At 38.3% G+C, this 27,456-nt stretch overlaps 2 protein-coding genes across 5 annotated transcripts in view; both read right to left on the reverse strand.

The window, feature by feature from the left end:
• The window catches only part of LOC113906542 (complement factor H-related protein 1-like), a 75,340-nt gene extending 57,865 nt beyond the window's left edge, over positions 1 to 17,475 (reverse strand). Inside the window, exons 1-4 of the mRNA XM_027564836.1 lie at positions 17,397 to 17,475; positions 13,971 to 14,083; positions 1,549 to 1,651; positions 952 to 1,128 (exon numbers count right to left, since the gene is read on the reverse strand). Coding sequence (XP_027420637.1) covers positions 952 to 1,128; positions 1,549 to 1,651; positions 13,971 to 14,083; positions 17,397 to 17,475 — 472 coding nt within the window. The remainder of the gene's footprint in view (positions 1 to 951; positions 1,129 to 1,548; positions 1,652 to 13,970; positions 14,084 to 17,396) is intronic.
• LOC113906361 (complement factor H) overlaps positions 1 to 27,456 on the reverse strand; it is a 385,541-nt gene that overhangs the window by 262,870 nt on the left and 95,215 nt on the right. The window lies entirely within an intron of this gene.

The raw sequence follows: 27,456 nt of genomic DNA on the forward strand, positions 1-27,456 counted from the left end.
CAGACCTTTTTTAAGGATACACCTGTCTCATGTACTCAATTCCTCCTAGGAGAGAATTCTGAAGCTCCTATGCTTCTATCAACGCAGCAAAGACAGTCTCTGTGCCGACAGTTTTCTGGGTGCTTCCTTGGGACAATGCCAAATGCTCACATTCATGTGCTTTCTCACAGACCCACAGGGACAGGTTGGCTTCTAGATGTCCCACAGGCCATCTGTAAAGGTTGGATGCCACCGTGGAGACCTACACAGGGACCTGGCCCTGGGGAGGGGGATGTGGATGAGATGAGGGGCCCAGGGGTGAGCAGGACCACAAGCACGGTGTCTGCAATGGTTTGGGGCTTCCTGGTGGGGTCTCCACGTGGTCAGTAGGACCCATGTCCCTTGAAGAATTCTAGCCCTGGATGCTGTGCTCCTGGCCTCTCCCCACCCCCAGCCATGCAGGTGACCCCAGTGTCCTGGATAAGGGGAGAGAGAAGTGCGCTGGAAGGTGAGGACACCGCCCTTGCTCACATGCTCTTATTTTCCCCACAGGTAAAATCCTGTGCTGAGGGGTCTGTCATCTGTGTGCTCTAGGAGCATGCTGTCGTGTCTCTGTTAGACTCCTGGACCCCCACAAAGATCCTCTTATCCACAAATGATGGTCAAAGTCTGTGTTTATATCAGGAGAGACAGTGAGACTCCTGCCATCTTTCTAACCTCATTTTATTATTACAGGTTTCTTCTTTGTGGATCTTTTCCTATTTTATTGAGCAGTGTCTATCAATAGGTACATGTATTTTGTTATATGCTTATCAAGAAGTATCCATAGGTACACTCACAGATACTTGTAAACAATAAAATTAAATAGGTCCTTTGGGAAAACAAGAGGTTGATATAAACTTTTGGAGTGACTAATACAGCTGAGTCTTAGAAAATTATGAACATATTGGGATCTCAGCCCAGTTTACTCACTGACACGGATGCATCTGGGAGGAGGAGACCAGCCACTCTCTGTGCAGGTCATTGTGTTCTGATTATTTTGAAGACTGTAGCCATGATAGCAGCGAACCCTTACTGTTTCACCCTGTACAGCTTTTCTTTCACTACTTGGGGTATATACATTTTCCAAATTATTGAAAATACATTCTCCTAAGGATTATAAAAATAATATGATAGAAAAAAACATAAATTTGTTAAAATAGAAACTTAAAGATTAACCTTTTAGAATTTAAATGTGAATGCACTAGTATTCAAATATAATATGTAACAATAAAATGAAAGCTACTACCACCTTTGTTACAAATGAAAATCAACATTCCATATTATTTTTCTTTAGTTTATGATTAAAGTATGTATAAATGATGCAGATATTGTTATAAAGTCTCTGCCTCACAGGATTTACATGAAGAGCCTCTAGTAAAGGGAAGATCTGTTTAGATTTTTTTTTTTTCATAGAACACATCCCTTGGACTTACTGTTGTTCACAACACTTAAATCTACTCACTTGTATACTTTTGTCTCTTCACTCTTTCAAAGACTTATGCATATAAACTTAATAGGTTTACTTACTGAGGCATAGTTCTTCTGGAGACCATCCTTCTGCTGTGCAAGTCAGGTAATCTGAGGAATATTGTGAAGGAGGCACAAAATACTGATCACAGTTATAGAGAAACTATTGATTTACACGTGCTGGAAAGTGTCCTCTGTATGAATGATATAGCCGTCCATGTTTTATTACTGGATAATTACAATGTTTCCCTTGGAATAAAAAAAGTAGAAATAATGTTTTACCTCATTATACAATCAAATAAGAAATTAACATTACCTCTATGAATTACATTTTTGTTCAGTTAATTACACTCACTACATTATGGTTTCTAGGAAAAGAAAAGTTATAGAAAACTCAGATGATTGAAGTATGTAAAGAGGTCCTTGATATTGAAGGTCAAATTATGTCTTGTGAGTCATATCATATAAAATGTGTATGTAGATTCTCTTGGTATAAAACTATAGAGACTTATTAAATAAATTCTCCTTAAGTGCAGAAGTGCTAACCGTGGTTGGCTAAATTAGCATCTTAGTCAAGAGATGAAAGTACAGATTTTATGTTGTGGCTCCTTTGACTTCTTTTTCTTTCTTTTCCATTCTCATCAGAAACCAAAATCCTGATACTTCTTCTCAGACCAAGTCAATGTAGAAAGAAAACAGTGTTTTGTTTTTTTTTTTCCCCAATTAACATTCATGACTTTAATTTTCTGTTTATTGGAAACATGTGACATATATAGAAAACCACACTAATTTTCATGGATCTAATCACACAGGAAAGTAACATTATTGTTTATCACTCAAACTAGATATTAGGCATCTTTTCCCTTGCTTGTCTAATTGGAGAAATGAACAATCAGTAATTCTTAATTTCCAAATGGTTAAGATTAAAGGAAACACTTGAACGCTTGTGTCTAATTTTAATTGGAGAATGATGCATTTTTCAGTATTTCTGACAAATATTTTAAATGAGGTATAACGTAATTACAATTTGTTTTTAATATATATTTAGTAATTTTCACTTATATGCTTACTAAATTAATTATAAACGTTGAATCTTTGCATATCTTAATCCCTTTTAACAGACTTGTTAATTATACCTTCTCAAGGCCTATAGTCTTCATCTCTCATCACTAATAGATTACCCACACTTTTTTGAAGCTTCTCTACATTTTTTAGTTTGAAATGCTTATTTAGTTTGATTCCACTTAAGTAACAGTCTAGGTTTCTTCCCACTACTTTTTGGAGATTAGAATAATTTCTCTTCGTCCTTGAATTTTATAAATTTCACCATATATGTCAAGATATGTATATTTAACAATAATACCATGTTGGGCAAGCTTGAGTGTTTGTATTTGCAGAAGTCAAGTGAAAAGAACTCAACTAACTTTGTCATTACATTGTAGAGGAGAGATTCAAGTCCTGATTATCTGAGTTCAGATCTAGTACAGTTATTCACCTCATTTTGATGATTCATAGAACGTGAATTAATAAAATAATCCACTGAGACTCACTTCCAAAAGGTACACAAAGAAGGCATAATTAAAAGTAAACATCATTACTATCACTGGCCTGAGCTATTTTCCTCCTCTCTTTTTTTTGGTCACATGTGAATCTGTATTTGTCTCTCTAACCAGATCATTTATTGAAGCACATGCAATAGTCCACTATGGTCAGAGTGGCACTGACTCTGTCAAGACTCAGAACAACCTCATTCTCCTCTTACAACTTCTACCAATACAAGTTCTGGTCTCATGAGCAGCTAAATATCCCATTATTGAGTCCAACCTCACACATGGGTGTCTTTCTGAGTGATGAACCTGTCCTAATGTGGGTTCACTTTCAGTGCCTCAGTATCATTCCAGGCACATCTCCTCTGCTCCATTAAACTGGCAGATGATACAAAACAGCAATGGAGCAGGCCTGAGAACAAAATCCTGCATCTGATAATCAGCATATTTAATGACATTATGAATATCTGATCAACTATTTAACTGGCCAATTTCCTCATCTTGTCTACAAGAACTTTACAAGGTCCCTTGTGGGATAACTTTGCTGTGATATCAATACATTTGGGTTGATCTGCCATTTTCATAGGCTTCCCCTATGGCTCAGTGGGTAAAGAATCTACCTGTAATGCAGAAGACAAAACAGATGTAGGTTTGATCCCTGGGTCACTCATATTCCCTTGCAGAAAGAAGTGGCAACCCACTCTTGCCTGGAGAATTCCATAGGCAGAGGAGCCTGGAGGATTATAGTCTAAAGGGTGGCAAAGAGTTGAACATGATTGAGGGACTAAGCACACAGCACCATTTTCATAAATCCATCTTAAGCAAGTTTAAATATCTTTAGTATAATACTTATGTAGATTGAAATCTGTTTAATACTGCTAATACCTTCATTTTAAGAGAAATTATGGTTCGAAAAATCACTTTAGATTTATGTTTGTAATTACTGTTAAGGTCATTGACCTGTTTTATAAAGTTACAGTTTTCTTTCCTGGAATAACCAGTTTAAGTATGCCAAAATTTTATGATATACTGTTAGAAAAAAGAGTATTGTTACTATAGAGGCAGGAAAGAAGTTGAGGAGTAAAGGAAGCATCCCCAGAAAATACTCTGATAAGTTGACCTGACATTTTTCTATATGTGATGGTTTTAAGAAAGTCCACAACACTTTCCACACTCCTCTCTCCAAATATTAGAGCTTAAGTCCTCTCTATGGAGTGTGCAGGACTTAGTGACCATTTCTCATGATTACACATGACTGACGTGACAATGTGACAAACTCATACCTGGTGTGGAAGCTTCCTCCTCCCTGTCTGCCGTCAATGGCCCTGAGGAAAGCAGTCTCTCAAGCAACCTGCCCAGATGACCACGTGGTCAGGTGCTGAGGCCTCCACCAAAAGCCAAGAGAGCGAGCCAACTTGGAAGCAAAGCCTCCAGCCCAGCTGAGTGTCCAGGTGACAGCGGCCCAGGCATTTACCCAGTTGTCCCCCAAACAGAGTGATGCATAACTAGCCAGAGAAGCCCTTTCTTTATTCTTGACCACAGGTGCTCTAAGAATTTGGAGGTGTATTGTCTTAAGCCAATATGTTTTCTGGAAAAATTTTTAATTAGGGCTATGTATCTAATACAATGGGCATCCCAGTTGGTGCTAGTGGTAAAGAAGGAACCCACCTGCCAGTGCAGGAGACATAGTACAGGGAGGTTCAATCCTTGGGTTTGGATGATTCCCTGGAGGTGGGCATGGCAACCCACTCCAGTATTCTTGCCTGGAAAATTCCATGGACAGAGAAGCCTGGTGGGCTACAGTCGATGGGGAGGCAAAGAGTCAGACATGACTGAAGCGACTTAGCATGCAGGCACGCAGGCATCTACAACAATAGGTGTTAGGTGATGTGAGTTTTACTTAATGGCTTGAATCTGATATTACAATTATTTTGCATGCTAAAAATTTCATAAGTGCACCCATAAATTCTGAAAAAAAAAAACTTTGCTTAAATATTCCAACATTTAGCTTTAAGACCACTTTTGGAAAGAGTTCAGTTGTTAATGAGAAGAGAAGTGTTGCACTGGAATATCTGGTGAAGATTTGTCAAAATTTCACATTTCTCTTTCATATTGTGTACTCTTTCTCCTCTTGTTTGGAAGTATGCCTGTAGTCTTATTCTAGTTGATTAATAAACCATCACTCATATACCTGAGAATCAGGAGAAACAATTCATGTCTGCCTGCTCCTCATCAGGAATAATCGTGATGCAGCCTTTCTTATAAGTGATCTGGGGCCTGAGCTGCTTTTATTTGTAACACTAAGGACTAGACAGGGAGCTTTATTGTGCTGTAAATGTTGTTCACGAAGAAAATTGCCAAATGGACTAAAATAACATGTAACAAATTATAAGATGAATAATGCAGAGTGATGCATATTCTATTCACACCTTGAGTTTCACAAGGTATCATAAAACTCATTAGAGCATTCATTTACAAAAACTTGAAGACAAATGTATTATTAAAGAAAATGAAAGACAAAACATCATAATGAAGAACATATAGTTTTGTATTTTGGAGTAAAATCTTTGTTTTTAATATGATTTAATTATTTATATTAATACATTTACATAATTTGACTTTTGTTTTTCATTTTTATTGGAGTTGCTTTAAAATGTTGGGTTAGCTTCTGCTGTACATGAAAACAAATCTGTTATATGAATATATATATATATATATATATATATATATATATGTCCCCTTTTCTTGGATTTCCTTCCCATTTATGTCACCAGAGAGCATTGAGGGGAGCTGCCTATGAAACACAGTAAGTTCTCAGTAGTTACCTATTTTATTCACAACAGCCAGGACATGGAATCAACCTAAATGTCCATCAACAGCAGAAGAGATGCAGAAGAAGTGGTACATATATACAATGAAATACTACTCAGCCATAAAAAGCAATGAAATTGTGCAATTTGCAGAGACATGGATAGACCTAGAGACTGTCATAGAGAGTGAAGCAAGTCAGAAAGAGAAAAATAAATATTGTATAATATTCCTTATATATGGAATCTAGAAAAATGCTACAGATGAACTTATTTGCAAAGCAAAAATAGAGATATAGGCATAAAGAATGGATGTATGGATACAAGGGGGCCCAAGAGTAGAAGAATGAATTGGGAGATTGAGCCTGACATATATACACTATTGTGTAAAAAATAGATAACTAATGAAAAGAACTTATAAGTTTATTTTTTTTTTTTGCTTTTTCTTTTTTTTTAAATTTTATTTTATTTTTAGACTTTACAATATTGTATTAGTTTTGCCAAATATCGAAATGAGTCTGCCACAGGTATACCCGCGTTTAAAGTTTAAAAATAAAAGAGACAAGTTTTTTTAAGGTTGTCAACATTTACATTTCTCTCTGAAAATAATTCTAAATATATTGGCACCACACTGGAAATTAAGACCATATTCCACATTTTGTAAAAGGAAAATATATCTGGTACCTAAGCTGGTTTTTAAAAACTAACAGTGATGTTAAGGACCTTTAATAGATTTATTAAGCTATAATCACAATACAGTCAACAGAACATATTTAAAATGAGATTTGAACCTACAAAAATCACCATATGTAAAAGTATAAAAATAACCATTGTTCTCCAGAGCTTTCTCATATTACAAGTAAGACTCTCCTAAACATTCTGGAATTATAATCTACTTTTCTGTGACGCATTTTCTATTCAAATTTTCATGAGCGTATTCACATGACCCCATAATCTACATAGAGTACCTTTTTGCACTGTGGAACTCAGATGACATTGAAAAGTATTCATTTTGTTTTCCCCTTTTAGGTGAATATCTGATCATTTTTCCATTAAGGTATTCTTATGGTTATCTCACAGTACAGACTATTTTAACCAGTTTATTCAATCAAAAATACACACAAAAGAAAGTAGATCTGAGTGTTCACATCTGTTTCAACTTACCCTGTCCATGAGCAGTGTAAAACCACAAGGTGAGGACACTGATTAACAACAACATGTTAGATTTTCCCAGAGGTACATTCACACAAATACTCCAGTTGCACTGTTTAGGGTTCAAAAATCTGCTTCATTTGCAGTTACCTAGTGTGACTGAATTTATGCATTACAATGATACTACTTAATTAGTGTCATTTAATAAATATCAAAGTTCAAAATTTTGAAATGTCCCTAACTTGTTTCTGTTGGTAGTTTCACAATAAGTTATTGTATTCATCACCTGATATCTAAGTGCACAACTTTCTGTGGCTAATATGGACTGGCTCCAAAGCCATATATCAGATACTAACTTTCAATAATATATTTCAGGAGAGTAGGTGAGGTTTTTCCCAGCCATTTGGGTCATCCATATTTTCATGGACTTAGGAAAGTGAATAGATTTTAAATATATATATATATAGTAGAGCTTAAAAACAATCATATCAATTATAGCACAATCCCTTCCTTTACATGCTATTTATGTGTGGGTTTTATGATTATCAATTTTTCCAACTTTGTTAACATATAATTGACATAAAGCACTGCATAAATTTAAGGTGTATGGCCTAATCATGTCACTTACATATATCCTGAAATGATTACAGCAATAAGGTTTGTGAATATCCATCATCTCATATGGATATAAAATTAAAGAAAAAAGAATTTGTGATGAGAACTCAGGACTTACCATCCTATTAACTTTCATACTTCAGACACAGCAGAATTAGTCATATTAACCATGTTGTACACTACATCCTTAGTACTAATCTATCTCACAGCAGGAAGTTGGTACCTTCTGACTGGCTTCATCCAGTTCCCCTATCTCCAGCCCTAGCCTATGGTAACCACAAATGAGATCTCTTTTTCAAAGTATTTGTTTGTTCTTTTAGTACAGTTGACCTACAACATTGTATTACTTTCTGTTACACAGTGTAGTGATTCCATGTTTCTGTCCATTTCAAAATAATTGCTACAGTAAGTCTAATTACAATCGAGCAAGATTTTTAAAATTGTGTAATTATTGACTATATGCTCCACACTGAATATTTCATGTTTATAACTCATCTATTTTGCACCTGAAAGTTTATCCCCTTAATCTCTTCCTCACCAGAGGATCTGGAGTACATCCCCTTAAAAAGACACATACAGAATTGTTCATTGCAGCTTTATTCATAAATGGCAAAAATGCAAATGGTTCCCATGAACATTCAGAAAATGGATAAAATATTTGTAGCATTTTCATACAACTGATTAATAGTCACTAATTTAGAAAATGATAGCAGTTTGGGATAATCTCACAGCTCTTGTAAATGGAAAAAAAATCAAACACACTCACTAAGTACGTATCTTATAATTTCAATGGTAGGCTTTCAAAAGGTGGAAACCCTCATCATGAAGGCGGTGCCTACAAGGTAAGGTGTATTACAGAATGGGAAGAGACACAAGGAAACCTGATGATGTGCTGGACATTTACTCAATTTAGTCCTGGGTGATGCTGAAGCTGAGGCTCCAGTACTTTGGCCACCTTATGCAAAGAATTGACTCATTGGAAAAGACTCATGCTGGGAGGGATTGGGGGCAGGAAGAGAAGGGGACAACAGAGGATGAGATGGCTGGATGGCATCACTGACTCGATGGACGTGAGTTTGAGTGAACTCCGGGAGTTGGTGATGGACAGGGAGGCCTGGTGTGCTGCGATTCATGGGGTCGCAGAGTCGGACACGACTGAGTGACTGAACTAACTAACTAACTAATAGTTACACAGGCATACATGTGTGTTAAAAAAATTATCAATCAGATTAAGATTAACTTTAGGTGTTTAGCTATTTATATGTTTAACTTTGCTTAAAAAATTACCATTTTCAGAATAAAATGCAAATTTAAAAGTTACAATCCAATCCAGAGGACGCATCTTGTGTCTCAAATCAAAAGGACGTGAGAGAGCCTTGAGTCTTTATCCCCAAACACAAGAATTTGGGGCTATTGGTAATAGTAGATTCTATTGAATAATATGAAATCCTATATGAAAAATTAAAGAAATTTGTGAATGGGGTGCTATTTTCACTTTAAACATTTTAATGTTTCTTTTTTTTATGGATACTTTCTATAAAGATAGTTATGGACATTTCCATAAGCTAAAATTTCCATACAACTTATGTTTTCATAGAGAAAACTACAGATCGTTTTAATGTTTATCAATAAAAGAATGTTGAAAAAAAGAGAAAAAGTTAAAAGTTATTGTTTTCCTTCAAAAGTTCATTTTTCATTGAACCCAAACCTCCACTCCAAAAAGAAATAGTGTAGTTATGGAAGATGGAGAGACTTCAAAAGGGATGAAGGAACATTTGAGATGATGAAAATATTCTACATCTTGATTATAGAGTAGTTGTATAGATGTACTGGGAAGGAAATGGAAACCTACTCCACTATTATTGCCTGGAAAATACCATGGACAGAGGAGCTTGGCAGGCTACACTCCATGGGTTTGCAAGAGTTGGACACAGCCTGTCAACTAAACCATGACATAAATATATATATTTTATGAGACTCACCATATTGCATATTTAGAATAGCCACATTAAAAATGTCTTCTCTGTAAAGGTAATGGGAAGTTCTTAGAGCTCTAGGTGACTAAAAGGAAGGGGAAAATAGAAGGCCTTTAGAATTCTCCAAAGAAGCTAAAAGACCAAGGCAATAATAGAAGAGCATTTTCATAAAAGTTAAGAAAAGAAAATGAAAATCAAGAGTTTTATATCCATACAACCAGACAGCCAAGTATTAAACTACAGAAAATATTTTAAATGTGCAAGAACTCATAGGACACTATTGATATACAGACGCACACATTCCGTGGCTATAGTTACATGCTTAGTCACCCAGTCGTGTCTGACTTTTGCTATCCTTTGGATTTTAGCCCACCAATCTCCTCTGTCCATGAGATTTTCCAGGCAAGAATAAGGGTGAAGATTTCCATTTCTTCCTCCACAGAATCTTCACAACCCAGGAATCAAACTAGTGTTTCCTGTGTCTCCTGAACTGCAGGCAGATTTTTTAAACATTGAGCCATCAGGGAACTGCCTCCATGCATGTAAGGGGCACCTTAAATATGGACTCTACTTTATTCCACCTGAATGAAGAGTTCGAAAGAATAGAAAGAAGAGATAAGAAAGCATCCTTAAGTGAACAATGCAAAGAAATAGAGAAAAGCAATAGAATGGTAAAGAGTAAAGACCTTTTCAAGAAAATTAGAGATACAAAAGGAACTTTTCATGCAAAGATGGGCACTGAAGGATAGAAACAGTTGAACCTAATAGAAGCAGAAGATATTAAGAAGAGGTGGCAGGAATATATAGAAAATCTGTATAAAAAAGGTCTTAATGACCCGGATAACCATGATGGTGTGATCACTCACCTAGAGCCAGAAATCCTGGAGTGTGAAGTCAAGTGGGCCTGAGGAAGCATTACTACAAACAAAGCTAGTGGAGGTGATGGAGTTCCAGCTGTGCTATTTCAAATCCTAAAAGTTAATGCCAATAAAGTGTTGCACTCAATATGCCAGCTAATTTGGAAAACGCAGCAGAGGCCCCAGGACTAGAAAAGGTCAATTTTCTTTCTAATCTCAAAGAAGGACAATGCCAAAGAATGTTCAAACTATCACATAATTATGTTCATTTCACATATTGTCAATATACTGCTCAAAATATTTCAAGCTAAGCTGCAACAGTATGTCAACTGAACTGAGACTTCCAGATCTATAAGCTGGATTTAGAAAAGGAGGAAGAACCAGAGATCAAATTTCCAGCATCCATTAGATCATTGATAAAGCAAGGGATTTCCAGAAAAACATACATTTCTGCTTCACTAACTACTCTAAAGCCTTTGACTTTGTGGATCACAACAAACTGTGGAAAACTCAAGAGATGGGCATTCCAGACCACCTTGGATACCTGTACACAGGTCAAGAAGCAAGAGTTAGAACCAGACATGGAACAATGAGCCAGTTCCAAATTGGGATAGGAGTACATCAAGGCTGTATATTGCCACCCTGTTATTTAACTTTATGTGGAGTACCTCATGCGAAATGCTGGGATGGATGACTCACAAGCTGAAATCAAGATTGCTGGATAAATATTAACAACCTCAGATGTGCCGATGACACCAGCTCTTTCCAGAGAGCCAAGATGAACTGAAGAATCTCTTGATGAAGGTGAAAAAATAGAGTGAAAAAGCTGGCTTAAACCTCAACATGAAAAAGCTAAGATTATGGCACCCAGTTCCATCACTTCATGGGAAATAGAGGGGGAAACAATGGAAGTAGAGAATGACTTCCTTTTTGAGGACTCAAAAATCACTGACAAGAGTTACTGCAGCCTCAAAAAAAAAAAAAAAAAAAAAAAAGCCTGCCCCTTGGAAGAAAAGCTATGACAAATGCAGATAGAATTTTAAAAAGCATCACTTTGCCAAAAAAGGTCTGCATAGTCAAGCTATGGTTTTTCCAGTAATCATGTATGGATGTGAGAGTTGGATCATAAAGGAGGCTGTGTGCCAAAGAATTGATGCTTTCAAACAGTGGTGTTCTCCTGAGAGTCCCTTGGAGGGTGATGAAATGAAACCAGTCAATCCTAAAGGAAATCCACCCTGTATATTCATTGGAAGGACTGATGCTGAAGCTGAAACTCCAATACTTTGGCCACCTGATGTGAAGAGCTAACTCATTGGAAAAGACCCTGATGTTGGGAAAGATTGAGGGCAGGAGGAGAAGGGGTTGATAGAAGATGAGATGATTGGATGGCATCATTGACCCAATGGGTTTCAGTTTGAGCAGACTCCTAGAGATAGTGAGAGACAAGAAAGCCTGGTGAGGTGCTGTCCAAGGGGTTGCAAATAGTGGGACACAAGTGACTGAACAACAAATGAAGCTTATTCCACCAGATGGCACTGTTCATTCTCTAAAGAAGGGTTTTTTGTTTTTTTTGTTTTTAATTATGTTGTGGGCAAGGTAGGAAGGGGCCTTGAAGATTCTGAGACTCTTTTTGCTTTAATATACATTTCAAAAGATGACATGGGAAATAGGCAATATCATGATCTTAAACATTTTGTATATTTTTTCCAGAGCTGAGACTGAAATAAGAACTGGGGCATGGATAGACTTATATTTGTAAGAATTAAATATTCTGCAAAGTAGAAAGAATGCAACCAAATCATGGCAGGAGAAGGAAGATATGAAGGGAATATAACACTGACCACTGAGAAGTAGGTGAGTGTACAAACATCCCACTTACACCTGGCAGTAAGATGTCAAATAGTTGAGTATAATGAAAACAAGAATGGTGTTCTATGAAATGTACTATACAGGTTTAGACATATAGAAAAGACACAATACTTTCTCAGATAACAAAGTAAGTGTAACAATAACCCTGTATGCTAGACAGCAAAAGAGACACTGATGTATAGAACAGTCTTTTGGACTCTGTGGAAGAGGGAGAGGGTGGGATGATTTGGGAGAATGGCATTGAAATATGTATAATATATAGGAAACAAGTTGCCAGTCCAGGTTCAATGCACGATACTGGATGCTTGGGGCTGGTGCACTGGGACAACCCAGAGGGATGGTATGGGGAGGGAGGAGGGAGGAGGGTTCAGGATGGGGAACACATGTATAACAGTGGAGGATTCATTTCGATATATGGCAAAACCAATACATTATTGTAAAGTTAAAAAATAAAATTAAATTTAAAAAAAAGTAAGTGTAAAAGCACAAAAAGAGAGGAGTGTATATATCAACATAAGATGCTATAGCAAAGTTTACACCAAACATGAGTCATATCTATAAGCATGTACACTGTGAAATTGTCTAATAAAGAAAGGGTCCTTCAACTGATTTAACCTTATTCTGTCCATATACAAGGAGCACACCTAATCAGAGTGACCTAGGAAACTAAACCTGGTTTATGCACTGCAATTGGCCAGGCTTGGAGGAGAAAGAGACAGGGAGAGACATGGAGAGTGAGACAGAGTATTATGAGGTTAGAATTTAGATTTAACAAGAATTTTTTGGACTCCAAAATCACTGCAGATGGTGATTGCAGCCATGAAATTAAAAGACGCTTACTCCTTGGAAGGAAAGTTATGACCAACCTAGATAGCATATTCAAAATCAGAGATATTACTTTGTCAACAAAGGTCCATGTAGTCAAGGTTATGGTTTTTCCAGTGGCCATGTTTGGATGTGAGATTTAGACTGTGAAGAAAGCTGAGTGCTGAAGAGTTGATGCTTTTGAACTGTGGTGTTGGAGAACACTCTTGCATGTCCCTTGGACTGCAAGGAGCTCCAACCAGTCCATCCAAAAGGAGATCAGTCCTGGGTGTTCATTGGAAGGACTGATGCTGAAGCTGAAACTCCAATACTTTGGCCACCTCATGCAAAGAGTTGACTCATTGGAAAAGACTCTAATGCTGGGAGGAATTGGGGGCAGGAGGAGAAGGGGACGACAGAGGATGAGATGGCTGGATGGTGTCACTGACTTGATGGACATGAGTTTGAGTGAACCCTGGAAGTCGGTGATAGACAGGGAGGCCTGACGTGCTGTGATTCATGAGGTCTCAAAGCGTCAGACACGACTGAGCAACTGAACAGAACTGAACTGAAAGGAACAAATGGCTCAGCAGGTAAAGAATCTGCCTGCAATGCAGGAGACACAGGAGATGCAGGTTGGATCCCTGGCTCGGGAAGATCCCCTGGAGGAGGTCATGGAGATCCACTGCAGTACTCTTGTCTGAAGAATTCCTTGGACAGAGGAGCCTGGTGGGCTACTGTCCATGAGGTTGCAAGGAGTCTGAGAGGAGTGAGCGAATAAGCTCATGATCAAGCACACAGAGGAATAAAGGACATTGCACAATGCAAAAAGTCCAAATCACAATAAAAACTTACCGGGAAACTTATGGTAGATCCAGAAACATGAGGTTCTACTGCTCCTGGATGCACCTTCAGCTTGGAACCTCTCCTCTGTTGTTGGAGATACGGTTTTGCTGTTAGTTCTGGGTCTAGAGAAGAAGAAGAACAGGCTAACAGGAATCTAACAGGATTTTCTCTCTGGATCACCAGATCTCCACGTGGAGATGTCTCACCAGATCTGTGTCTCTAACTACTGTGGGCAACTGCCTCACTGGTAGAGCTGGAGAAATCTTGTTTCTGATTTCCCACTCCAATCTATGGGCAAAACTCAGGGAAAACCTGCAAACCAAAGAGTGTGAAACATAGTTTATAAGTGCTAACCTCTAAGAGGGCATAGCAGTGTGTAGAAGGTGGATGCGGTGCTTGGCAACACCAGTAAATAATCAGTGTAGTTCAACATTGTCCACCACAATAACAACAATGATGCTTCTACATAACAATATTAAATCTGTCTCCTAAAATGAAGATTCCTTTGTTCCTTTTCTATAGACTGAAGTCAAAACTTCCAAGAGTCACCTTTTTTATATTTGGTGACATTATTACCTTGTTTAATTTACTCACATCTTCACACAGGTGTCTTGTATTTTGAAAAAGGGAGTGATTTTTCTTTTTTTTTTTTTTTTAACTTTACAATATTGTATTGAAAAGGGAATGATTTTTCTTTAAAACCATAAGGGCAAAGAGGAAAACATAGCTAAAAATTTACAAGTATATTTACAAGAATCAAACTAGAAAGCACAATGAAGCAATCCTCAAAGCAGAGTCAAAAGTAGACTCTGTTGAAATTATAAATTCGTTTTTCTACACCTGATAGTATATCTGCCTTGTATTCAGCCAGAAATGAAAATGTCCATGTCCCTTTCCTTGTGGGGTTAACCTAAACTTCATTTCTAAGTGGTCAGAATCTAGAGGGATCTCACACTTAATCAGTTCCTGCTGTCTTCTATTAACCTTTATAGGAACATGGAAAAGTGCAAAGGAGAAGCCTCAGAGAATATCCTTATCCAAATACAATTTCCTGTCCACATCATGTAGTAATAGACAATGACCATTTGTTGGCTGAGTTCAATGTCCCCAGCCTGTGTTCATATCGATCTCTGCACCTGACAGTTCAATGACATAAGAGGCTTAAGATAGTTACTTTCCACTTCCAGGAAAGGGAAATATCCATATTTCTGGTGAAAAGACCTTATACTATGACCTAAACCTTGCACTTGGCAGAATAAGAAAACGTAAGCCTGGAAAAAGAATGTTATTAGTGACTGTACATCTTAACAAACGCAGACAAAATTTTAATCAACACAACCTAACACTAATACTTGGTTTAAAAAGAAATACAAGAAATAAAGTTCTTGCAAAGACAAATAGAAAATGTTTTTGTTCAATCATTTTATAGCCATTGATATGATACAGTGCCAATATGTTAGCATCCCAACAAACTTACAACACTGTTAGGGTTTGTGATGCTGTGATTTTCAATAAAAAAAGATATAGTTGGTCTTTGTCCCCTTTTGGGGCACAGAACTCTAGAAACTCTTGGAATTTCCTATATGTCTTTTGTTATGTTAATACAGAGACTTTTGGAAATCTTCTAATGATGGAGGCTAGTTCCCCAGGGAACCATCCATATGACTAGATGGTTGAAACAAAGATCCCACCATCCTGAGGTCCAGCGAAGGGCAAGGGACTGGAGGTTTCATCAATTAGCAATGAGGTGAATAAATAAATAATTTATGCCCATGTAGTGATGCGTTGGTTCTGAGAACCTCCAGGACTCATAGCTTAGAGGAATTGGGAGTGTGGAGCCCTGGAAGAGCATGGAAGCTCTGCACTTAGTAGGTTCCTTCTGTCTTCTATTAACTTCTAGCACACTTTGCCCTGGGCCTCCCTTCCATCTGGCTGGTCATGAGTTAATCTAATTAGTTTATTTTGAGTTCCAGGGGCCACACTAGCAAGTAACTGAACCTGAAGATGAAGTTGTAGCTACCTCCAATCTTAATGATTAGACCAGAAGTGCATGGTCATGTGGATTTGTGATAGGCTTCTGAAGTGGGGAGGGCGGCATGTTTGTGGGACTAGGCCCTTAACCTCTGAGATCTGAAGCTGTTTCAGGTAGATGGTATTATTATGTACTAAATTGTAGCATACCCAGCTTGTGTTGGAGAATTGCTTTTAATATGGAAAAAAAAAAACACACACATCATGATATAAAAGATCATCAAACCACTTGAATAGCATATTTCAGTTGGGATAACAAATAGACTTGTCCTCAGTGGAAATAAACTTACAGCTAAGTGTGGTAACTGAAAATGTTCAATTTCACAAACTGAATTTTGCACAGTTTCAATTAAGCTTCTTGTTTTCCCTCCCACTGTTTCCTTCATATGTGGTTGTTGTTGTTGTTCAGTCACTCAGTCATGTCTGACTCTTTGCAACCCCATGGACTGCAGTATACCAGGCTTCCCTGTCCTTCTTAAGTACCATTTACTAACTTGACACCTGTCTAGGTTTGTCGTAACTCTCTTTAAAGGAGCAAGCATGTTTTAATTTCATGGCTGCAGTCATCAAGACAGTGTACTGAAAGCAGAGACATCAGATGCCTGACAAAGGCCCATTCAGTCAAAGCTATGGTTTTTCCACTAGTCATGTATGGATCTGAGAGTTGCACCATAAAGAAAGTTGAGCACTGAGGAAATGATGCTTTTGAATTGCAGTGCTGAAGAAGACTCTTGAGAGTCTTTGAAGTGTAAGATCAAACCAGTCAATCCTAAAGGAAATCAATCCTGAATATTCATTGGAAGGAGTGATGCTGAAGCTGAAGATCCAATACTCTGGCCACCTGATACAAAGAGCTGACTCATTGGAAAAGACCCTGATGCTGAGAAAGATTGAAGGCAAAAGAAGGGGGTGGCAGAGGATGAGATGTGTTAGATATCATTACTAGCTCAATGGACAGGAAAGACTTCAGGAGACAGTAGAGGACAGAGGAGCCTGGCATGCTACAGTCCATGGGGTCACAGAGTCAGACACTTGTTAGTGATTGATCAACAGCAAACCTGAAACCTGACCTTGTATGAGTAACTGAACTGTGCCATTTCTTAAAGTTTTAGGGGAGAACTTCCTGCTTCTTTTCTTTTTAAAATATATTTATTTGTTTTAATTGATTCATGATTGCATTACAATATTGGTTTGAATCTGTCATACATGAACATGAATTGACCATAGTTGTACATTCATCCCCTCCCTCGTGAATCTCCCTCCACCTCTCACCCATTCCCACCCCATCTAGGTTATTACAGAGCCCTGGTCTGTGTTCCCTGAGTCATACAGCAAATTCCCATTGGTATCTGTTTACATATGTTAGTATATATGCATCCATGCTGCTCTCTCCATTCATCTCACCCTCTCCCTCTTCTCCCCCACCCTTGTCCATAAGCCTGTATCTCCATTGCTGCTCTGTGAACAGGTTCATCAGTACCATGTATGTACCAGTATACATTAATATACAATACAGGTTTTTCTCTTTCTCACTTACTTCACTCTGTATAATAGGCTCTAGGTTCATCCACCTCATTAGAACTGACTCAAATGCACTCCTTTTTATGACTGAGTAGTTTCCATTGTCGGAGAAGGCAATGGCACCCCACTCCCGTACTCTTGCCTGGAAAATCCCATGGACAGAGGAGCCTGGTGGGCTGCAGTCCATGGGGCTGCTAAGAGTCGGACACGACTCAGCGACTTCACTTTCACTTTTCACTTTCATGCATTGGAGAAGGAAATGGCAACTCACTCCAGTGTTCTTGCCTGGAGAATCCAGGGACGGGGGAGCCTGGTGGGCTGCCGTCTCTGGGGTCGCACAGAGTCAGACACGACTGAAGTGACTTAGCAGCAGCAGCAGTATTCCATTGTATATGTGTACCATAGCTTCTTTGTCTATTAAACTGTCAACGGATATCTAGGTTGTTTGCATGCATGTCTATCGTATATAGTGCTACAATGAACAGTACAGGTGTCTTTTTTAGTTTTGATTTCTTCAGGGTATATACCTAGTCGTGGTATTGCTAGGCCATAGGGTGGTTTTATTACTAGTTTTAAGGAATGTCCATACTATCTGCCATAGTGGCTGTATGAATTTACATTCCCACCAGAAGTGCAGAAACGTTCCCTTTCTCCAGACCCTCTTCAACACTTATTCTTTATGAATTTTTTGATTATGGCCATTTGGTCTGGTGTGAGGTGATATCTCATAGTAGCTCTGATTAGCATGTCTCTAATAATGAGTGCTATTTATGGATTTATTAGCCATCTGTAGGTTTTCTTGGAGAAATATCTGTTTAGGTATTTTGCCCACTTTCTGATGGGCTTGTTTGTTTTTCTGGTATTGAGTTGTATGAGTTGCTTGCATAATTTGGAAATTAATAATTCAGCAATTGTTTCCTTTGCTATTATTTTGTTCCATCCTGAGGGTTGTCTTTTCACTTTGTTTATAGATTCCTTTGCTGTGAAAAATCTTATAAGTTTAATTAGGTCCCACTTATTTATTTTTGGTTTTATTTCCATTATTTTAGGAGGTGAGTCATGAAAGATCATGCTGCAATTTATGTCATACAGTATTCTGCCTATGTGTTCTTCTAAGAGTTTTATAGTGTCTGGTCTTAAATTGAAAACACTTAGCTTTTATCCATTTGTGTTTATCTTTGTGTATAGTGTTATGAAGTGTTCTAATCATTCTTCTGCATGTAGTTGTCCAGTTCTTCCAGCATCAGTTATTGGAGAGACTATATTTTCCCCATTGTATATTCTTGCCTCCTTTTTCAGAGATAAGGTGCCCATGGATGTGTGGGTTTCTGTCTCGGCTTTCTATCTTGTTCCATTGGTCTATACTTCTGTTTTTGTGCCAGTGCCATGCTCTCTAGATGACTATAGCTTTGTACTATAGTCTGAAATCACAGAAATTGATTCCTCCAGCTCTAGTCTCCATTCTTTTTTTTAAATTTATTTATTTTAATTGGAGGCTAATTACTTTACAATATTGTAGTGGTTTTTGTTATACATTGACATGAATGAGCCATGAGTTTACATGTGTTCCCCATTCTGAACCCCCCTCCCACCTCCCTCCCCATCCCATCCCTCTGTGTCATCCCAGTACACCAGCCCTGAACACCCTGTCTCATGCATAAAACCTGGACTGATGATCTGTTTCACCTATGATAATATACATGTTTCAGTGTATTCTCTCAGATCATCCCACCCTCACCTTCTCCCACAGAGTCCAAAAGATTGTTCTATGTATCTGTGTCTCTTTTGCTTTCTTGCATACGGGATTATCATTACGATGTTTCTAAATTCCATATATATGGGTTAGTATACTGTATGACAGGAGAAGGCAATGGCAACCCACTCCAGTACTCTTGCCTGGAAAATCCCATGGATGGAGGAGTCTGGTAGGCTACAGTCCATGGGGTCTCTAAGAGTCAGACATGACTGAGCGACTTCACTTTCACTTTTCACTTTTATGCACTGGAGAAGGAAATGGCAACCCACTCCAGTGTTCTTGCCTGGAGAATCCCAGGGGCAGCGGACCCTGGTGGACTGCCTTCTATGGGGTCGCACAGGGTTGGACACCACTGAAGCGACTTAGCAGCAGCAGCATACTGTATGAAGACCTACAAGACCTTTTAGAACTAACACCCAAAAAAGATGTCCTTTCATTATAGGGGACTGGAATGCAAAAGTAGGAAGTCAAGAAACACCTGGAGTAACAGGCAAATTTGGCCTTGGAATACAGAATGAAGCAGGGCAAAAGCTAATAGAGTTTTGCCGAGAGAACACACTGGTCATAGCAAACAGCCTCTTCCAACAACACAAGAGAAGACTCTACACATGTGTTGAGGTCCTTTAATGGGCCGGAACCTGGTGGTCTGGAGTCGATGATAAGAAAGTAAAGGAGAGAAAGAGGCTGATATTCCTTGGTTTACGAAGAAAGCCAGTAAAGCCCCTGGAACGGGGCTTGCTCTGTTCACGGAGGCCTCAGGCACCCTTTCGATGGAGTGAAGGCGCAGAGCACTTTCTCGAGAGGGTCTTAGAAGCCCGGGCAGGAAAGTGAACTCAGAGGGCCTCTGCGCTCCAGGGGATCAGATTGAAAAAGAGAGACAGACAGACAGACAGACAGAGAAATACACGGGGACCAGAACTCTGATGGAGCAAAGGTGTTTTAATCAACATGGTGTGGGCATATATACTGTCTTACAAAGTAGTTATTCTCACCAAAGATAAAGATTAAAATTACAAACTTACAAAACATAGGCAATCCATATTAAAGGGAGAGATTTGTAAACAATCACTTTTACCGTATCATACACAAGAAGGAAGCGGGTACTTAGCACCATGTAGAAACACTAGTGAAGGAAATCCCTGGATTCCTCAGCCCCCGGGAGAGGCTTGCCTCTCCTCTTAATTCCTGAATATTCAGGAATTAATAAGGAACAGAGAATTCCTGACAGATCCAAAACAGCACATAGGAAGCCTCCTGTTAAATGCTTCCTGACACACATGGACATCACCAGATGGTCAACACAGAAATCAGACTGATTATATTTTTTGCAGCCAAAGATGGAGAAGCTCTGTACAGTCAACAAAAATAAGACCAAGAGCTGACTGTGGCTCAGATCATGAACTCCTTATTACCAAATTCAGACTTAAATTGAAGAAAGTAGGGAAAACCACTAGACCATTCAGATATGACCTAAATCAAATCCCTTATGATTTGACAGTGGAAGTGAGAAATAGATATAAGGGACTAGATCTGATAGATAGAGTGCCTGATGAACTACGGATGGAGGTTTGTGACATTGTAAAGGAGACAGGGATCAAGACCATCCCATGGAAAAGACATGCAAAAAAGCAAAATGGCTGTCTGAGGAGGCCTTACACATAGCTGTGAAAAGAAGAGAAACAAAAAGCAAAGGAGAAAAGGAAAGATATAAGCATCTGAATGCAGAGTTCCAAAGAATAGCAAGAAGAGATAAGAAAGCCTTCCTCAGCAAAAAATGCAAAGAAATAGAGGAAACCAACAAAATGGGAAAGACTAAAAATCTCTTCAAAAAAATTAGAGAAAACAAGGGAACATTTCATGCAAAGATGGGCTCGATAAAGGACAGAAATGGTATGGACCTAACAGAAGCAGAAGATATTAAGAAGAGGTGGCAGGAATACACAGAAGGACTGTACAAAAAAGATCTTCACGACCAAGATAATCATGATGGTGTGATCACTGACCTAGTGCTAGACGTCCTGGAATATGAAGTCAAGTGGGCCTTAGAAAGAATCACTATGAACAAAGCTAGTGGAGGTGATGGAATTCCAGTTGAGCTCTTTCAAATCCTCAAAGATGATGCTGTGAAAGTGCTGCACTCAATATGCCAGCGAATTTGGAAAACTCAGCAGTGGCCACAGGACTGGAAAAGCTCAGTATTTATTCCAATCCCAAAGAAAGGCAATGCCAAAGAATGCTCAAACAACCACACAATTGCACTCATCTCACACGCTAGTAAAGTAATGCTCAAAATTCTCCAAGACAGGCTTCAGCAATACGTGAACCGTTAACTTCCAGATGTTCCAACTGGTTTTAGAAAAGGCAGAGGAACCAGAGATCAAATTGCCAACATCTGCTGGATTATCGAAAAAGCAAGAGAGTTTCAGAAAAATATCTATTTCTGCTTTATTGACTATGCCAAAGCTTTTGATTACGTGGATCACAATAAACTGTGGAAAATTCTGAAAGAGATGGGAATACCAGACCACCTGACCTGCCTCTTGAGAAACCTATATGCAGGTCAGGAAGCAACAGTTAGAACTGGACATGGAACAACAGACTGGTTCCAAATAGGAAAAGGAGTACGACAAGGTTGTATATTGTCACCCTTTTTATTTAACTCATATGCAAAGTACATCATGAGAAATGCTGGGCTGGAAGAAGAACAAGCTGGAATCAAGATTGCTGGGAGAAATATCAATAACCTCAGATATGCAGATGACACCACCCTTATGGCAGAAAGGGAAGAGGAACTAAAAAGCCTCTTGATGAAAGTGAAAGTGGAGAGTGAAAAAGTTGGCTTAAAGCTCAACATTCAGAAAACAAAGATCACGGCATCTGGTCCCATCACTTCATGGCAAATAGATGGGGAAACAGTGGAAACAGTGTAAGACTTTATTGTTTTGGGTTCCAAAATCACTGCAGGTGGTGACTGCAGCTATGAAATTAAAAGACGCTTACTCCTTGGAAGAAAAGTTATGACCAACCTAGACAGCATATTCAAAAGCAGAGACATTACCTTGCCAACAAGGTCCGTCTAGTCAAGGCTATGGTTTTTCCTGTGGTCATGTATGGATGTGAGAGTTGTACTATAAAGAAAGCTGAGCGCTGAAGAATTGATGCTTTTGAACTGTGGTATTGGAGAAGACTCTTGTGAGTCCCTTGGACTGCAAGGAGATCCATCTAGTCTATTCTGAAGGAGATCAGTCCTGGGATTTCTTTGGAAGGAATGATGCTAAAGCTGAAACTCTGGACTTTGGCCACTTCATGCGAAGAGTTGTCTCATTGGAAAAGACTCTGATGCTGGGAGGGATTGTGGGCAGGAGGAGAAAGGGACGATAGAGGATGAGATAGCTGAATGGCATCACTGACGTGACATGAGTCTGAGTGGACCCTGGGAGTTGGTGATGGACAGGGAGGCCTGGTGTGCTGCGATTCATGTGGTCACATAGAGTCAGACATGACTCAGCAACTGAACTGACTGACTGAACTGATACTGTATTGGTGTTTTTCTTTCTGAACTTCAGTCTGTATAATAGGCTCCAATTTCATCCACCTCATTAGAACTTATTCAAATGCGTTCTTTTTAATAGCTGAGCAATATCCCATTGTGTTTATGTACCACAACTTTCTCATCCATTCATCTGCCAATGGACATCTAGGTTGCTTCCATGTCTTGGCTATTATAAACAGCGCTGTGATGAACATTGGGGTACACATGTCTCTTTCAATTCTGCTTTCTTCAGTGTGTATGCCCAGCAGTGGGATTGCTGGGTCATATGGCAAATCTATTTTCAGTTTTTTAAGGAATTTCCACACTGTTCTCCATAGTGGCTGTACTAGTTTGCATTTCCACCGACAATGTAAGAGGGTTCCCTTTTCTCCACACACTCTCCAGCATTTATTCCTTGTGGACTTTTGGATAGCAGCCATTCAGACTGGTGTGAGATAGTCCCTCACTGTAGTTTTGGTTTGCATTTCAAGATATTGTCTATTCTTCTTTCTTAAAATTACTTTGGCTTTTGGGGGTCTTCTGTGTCTCCATACAAATTGTGAAATTTTTTGTTCTAGTTCTGTGAAAAATGCCACTGATAATTTGATATTGCTTTCAATCTCTAGATTGCTTTTGGTAACTCAGTCATTTTCACCATATTGATTCTTCCAACCCAGGAGCATAGAATATCCCTCCATCTCTTTATTTTGTCTTTCATCCGTGTCTCTTACTTTTCTGTATATAGTTCTTTTCTCTCCATAGGTAGGCTCATTCCAAGGTATTTTATTCATTTTGTTGCAATGGTAAATGGAGTTGATATCTTAATTTCTCTTTCTGATTTTTCTTTGTTATTCTATAGGTATAGAAGTGATTTTTGCGTATTGATTTTAAAATCTGTGACTTTACTAAATTCACTGATAATTTCTAGCAATTTTCTGATAGTATCTTTATGGTTTTCTATGTACAGTTTCATGTCATCTGAAAATAGAGTTTTACTTCTTCCTTTCCAATCTGGATTTCTTTCATTTCTTTCTCTTCTCTGATTGCTGTAGCTAGGAATTCCAAACTATGTTAAATATTAATGGCATGAGTAGGCACCCTTTTCTTATTCCTGATCCTATAGGGAATGCTTTCAGTTTCTCACCGTTGAGAATGTTTACTGTGAGCTTGTTGTATATGCCCTTAAATCATAAATGGGTGCTGAATTTTGTTGAAAGCTTTTTCTGCATCTATTGAAATTGTCATATGGTTTTAGCTTTCAATTTGTTAAAATAATGAATCATATTAATTGACTTGCATATATCCAAGAATTCTTGCACCCTGGAATAAACTCAACTTGATCATGGTGTATGATCTTTTTTATTGTGTTCTTGAATTCTATTTGCTATAATTTTGTGGAGGATTTTTGTACCTATGTTATCAGTGATATTGACCTGTAATTTGTGTGTGTGTGTGTGTGTGTGAGAGAGAGAGAGAGAGAGAGAGAGAGAGAGAGAGAGAAAGAGAGAGAGAGAAAGAGAGAGAGATATCAGTGTCTGGTTTTGCCAGCAGTGTGATTGTGGCATCGTACAATGACATAAAAGAGGAATATAGAGGAATGTTTTCCTCTGCAAGTTTTAGGAAGAGTTTGGAAGGATAGGTTTAGCTCTCGTCTTAATGTTTTATGGAATTCACCTGTGAAGCCATCTGGCCTTGGGCTTTTGTCTTGGGGGAAGATTTTTGATCACAGTTTCGACTTCAATGTTTCTAATTGTCTTGTTCATAATTTCTATTTCTTCCTGGTTCAGTCTTAAATTGAAGGAGGTAGAACTTTTCTAAAAATCTGTCCATTTTCTCTAGGTTGTCTATTTTCTTAGTGTACAGTTGCTCATATTAGTCTCTTGATCTTTTGTGTTTCTGCATTGTATGTTGTGACCACTCCTTTCTCGTTCCTAATTCTGTTGATTTGATTTTCACCCTTTTTTTCTTGATGAGCCTGGCTAATGGTTTGCCAATGTTCTTTATCTTCTCAAAGAGCCAGCTTTTAGTTATCAATCTTTACTATTATTTCCTTCACTTCTTTTTCTTTTTGTAATATAAATTTATATATTTTAATTGGGGGCTAATTACCTTACAATATTGTAGTGGTTTTGCCATACATTGACATGGACCTGCCATGGGTATACATGTGTTCCCCATCCTGAACCACCCTCCCAGCTTCCTCCCCATCCCATTCCTCTGGGTCATCCCAGTGCAACAGCCCTAAGTGCCCTGACTCATGCATCGAACCTGCAATGGCAATCCATTTCACATATGATAATATACATGTTTCATTGCCATTCTCCCAAATCATCCCACCCTGGCCCTCTCCCACAGAGTCCAAAAGACTGTTCTATGCATATGTATCTCTTCTGCTGTCTTACATATAGGGTTATTGTTACTACCTTTCTAAATTTCATATATGTTAGTAAACTGTATTGGTGTTTTTCTCACTGGCTTACCTCACTCTGAATAATAGGCTCCAGTTTCACCCACCTCATTAGAACTGATTCAAAAATATTATTTTTAATGGCTGAGTAATATTCCATTGTGTATATGTACCACAACTTTCTTATCCATTTGTCTGCTGATGGACATCTAGGTTGTTTAGCCTCCACATATTTGTATTTTTAATAGTTTTTTTTTTTTTTTTTTCCCTGTACTTGACATCTAATCTTACTGCACTGTGGCCAGAAAAGATGTGTGAAATGATTTCAACTTTTTTTTTTAATTTAACAAGGCTAGATTTATTGCCCAGGATGTGATGTATCCTGCAAAAGGTTCCATGTGCACCTGAGAAACAGGTGAAATTCATTGTTTTGGGGTGTAAAGTCATAGATATTAATTAGGTCTAACTGGCCTATTGTATCATTTAAAGTTTGTGTTTCCTTGTTAATTTTCTGTTTAGTTTATCCATCCATAGCTGTGAGTGGGGTATTAAAATCTCCCATTATTATTGCATTATTGTTAACTTCCCCTTTCATACTTGTTAGCATTTCCTTACATATTGTGGTGATCCTATGTTGGGTGCATATATATTTATAATTGTTGTATCTTCTTCTTGGAATGATCCTTTGATCATTATGTAGCGTCTTTCTTTGTCTCTTTTCACAGCCTTTACTTTAAAGTCTATTTTATCTGATATGAGTATTGCTATTCCTAATTTCTTTGGTCTCCATTTGCATGAAATATCTTTCCCTGCCCTTCACTTTCAGTCTGTATGTTCCCCTGTTTTGAAATGAGTCTCTATTAGACAGTATATACAGGGGTCTTGTTTTTTTATCCATTCAACCAGTCTTTGTCTTTTGGTTGGGGCTTTCAACCAATTTACATTTAAGGTAATTATTGATAAGTATGATCCAGTTGCCATTCACTTTATTGTTTTCGGTTCAAGTTTATACACCCTTTCTGTAGTTCCTGTCTAGAGAAGATCCTTTAGCATTTGTTGGAGAGCTGGTTTGGTGGTGCTGAATATTCTCAGCTTTTACTTGTCTGTAAAATTTTGATTTCTCCTTCATATTTGAATGATATCCTTGCTGGGTACACTAATCTGGGTTGTAGGTTTTTCTCTTTCATCACTTTAAGTATGTCTTGACATTCCCTTCTTGCCTAAAGAGTTTTATTGAAAGATAAGCTGTTATCCATATGGGAATCCTCTTGTGTGTTATTTGTTGTTTTTCCCTTGCTGCTTTTAATATTTGTTCTTTGTGTTTGATCTTTGTTAATTTGATTAATATGTGTCTTGGGGTGTTTCACCTTGGGTTTATCCTGTTTGTAACTCTCTGGGTTTCTTGAACTGTGTGACTATTTCCTTCTCCATTTTAGGGAAGTGTTCAACTATTATCTCCTCAAGTATTTTCTCATGGTCTTTCTTTTTGTATTCTTCTTCTGGGATGCCTATGATTCCATTGTTGAGGTGTTTAACATTGTCCCAGAGGCCTCTTAGGTTGTCCTCTTTTCTTTTTTTTTATATTTTCCTCTCTGATTCATTCATTTTTACCATTCTATCTTCTACCTCACTAATCCTATCTTCTGCCTCCGCTATTCTACTGTTGGTTCCCTCCAGAGTGTTTGTGATCTCATTTATTGCATTATTCATTATGTATTGACTCTTTTTTATTTCTTCGAGGTCTTTATTTCTTGCATCTTCTCAATTGTTGTCTCTAGTCTATTTATCTGTAACTCCATTTTGTTTTCAAGATTTTGGATCATTTTCACTATCATTATTCTGAATTCTTTCTCAGGTAGATTCCCTATCTCTTCCTCTTTTCTTTGGTTTGGTGGGCATTTATCCTGTTCTTTTACCTTCTGAGTATTTCTCTGCCTTTTCATCTTGTTTATATTGTGGTGTTTGGGGTGGCCTTTCCATACTCTGGCAGTTTGTGGTTCCTCTTTATTGTGGAGGTTCCTCACTGTGGGTGGGGTTGGACGGGTAGCTTGTCAAGGTTTCCTGGTTATGGAAGCTCATGTCAGTGTTCTGATAGGTGGAGCTGGATTTCTTCTCTCTGGAGTGCAGTTAAGTGTCTAGTAGTGAGTTTTGAGATGTCAGTGGGTTTGGTGTGACATTGGGCAGCCTGCATATTGAAGCTCAGGCCTATGTTCTTGTGTTGCTGGAGAATTTGCATGGTATGTCTTGC

This window comes from Bos indicus x Bos taurus, chromosome 16 (assembly GCF_003369695.1).
Source record: "Bos indicus x Bos taurus breed Angus x Brahman F1 hybrid chromosome 16, Bos_hybrid_MaternalHap_v2.0, whole genome shotgun sequence".
NCBI lineage: Eukaryota > Metazoa > Chordata > Mammalia > Artiodactyla > Bovidae > Bos > Bos indicus x Bos taurus.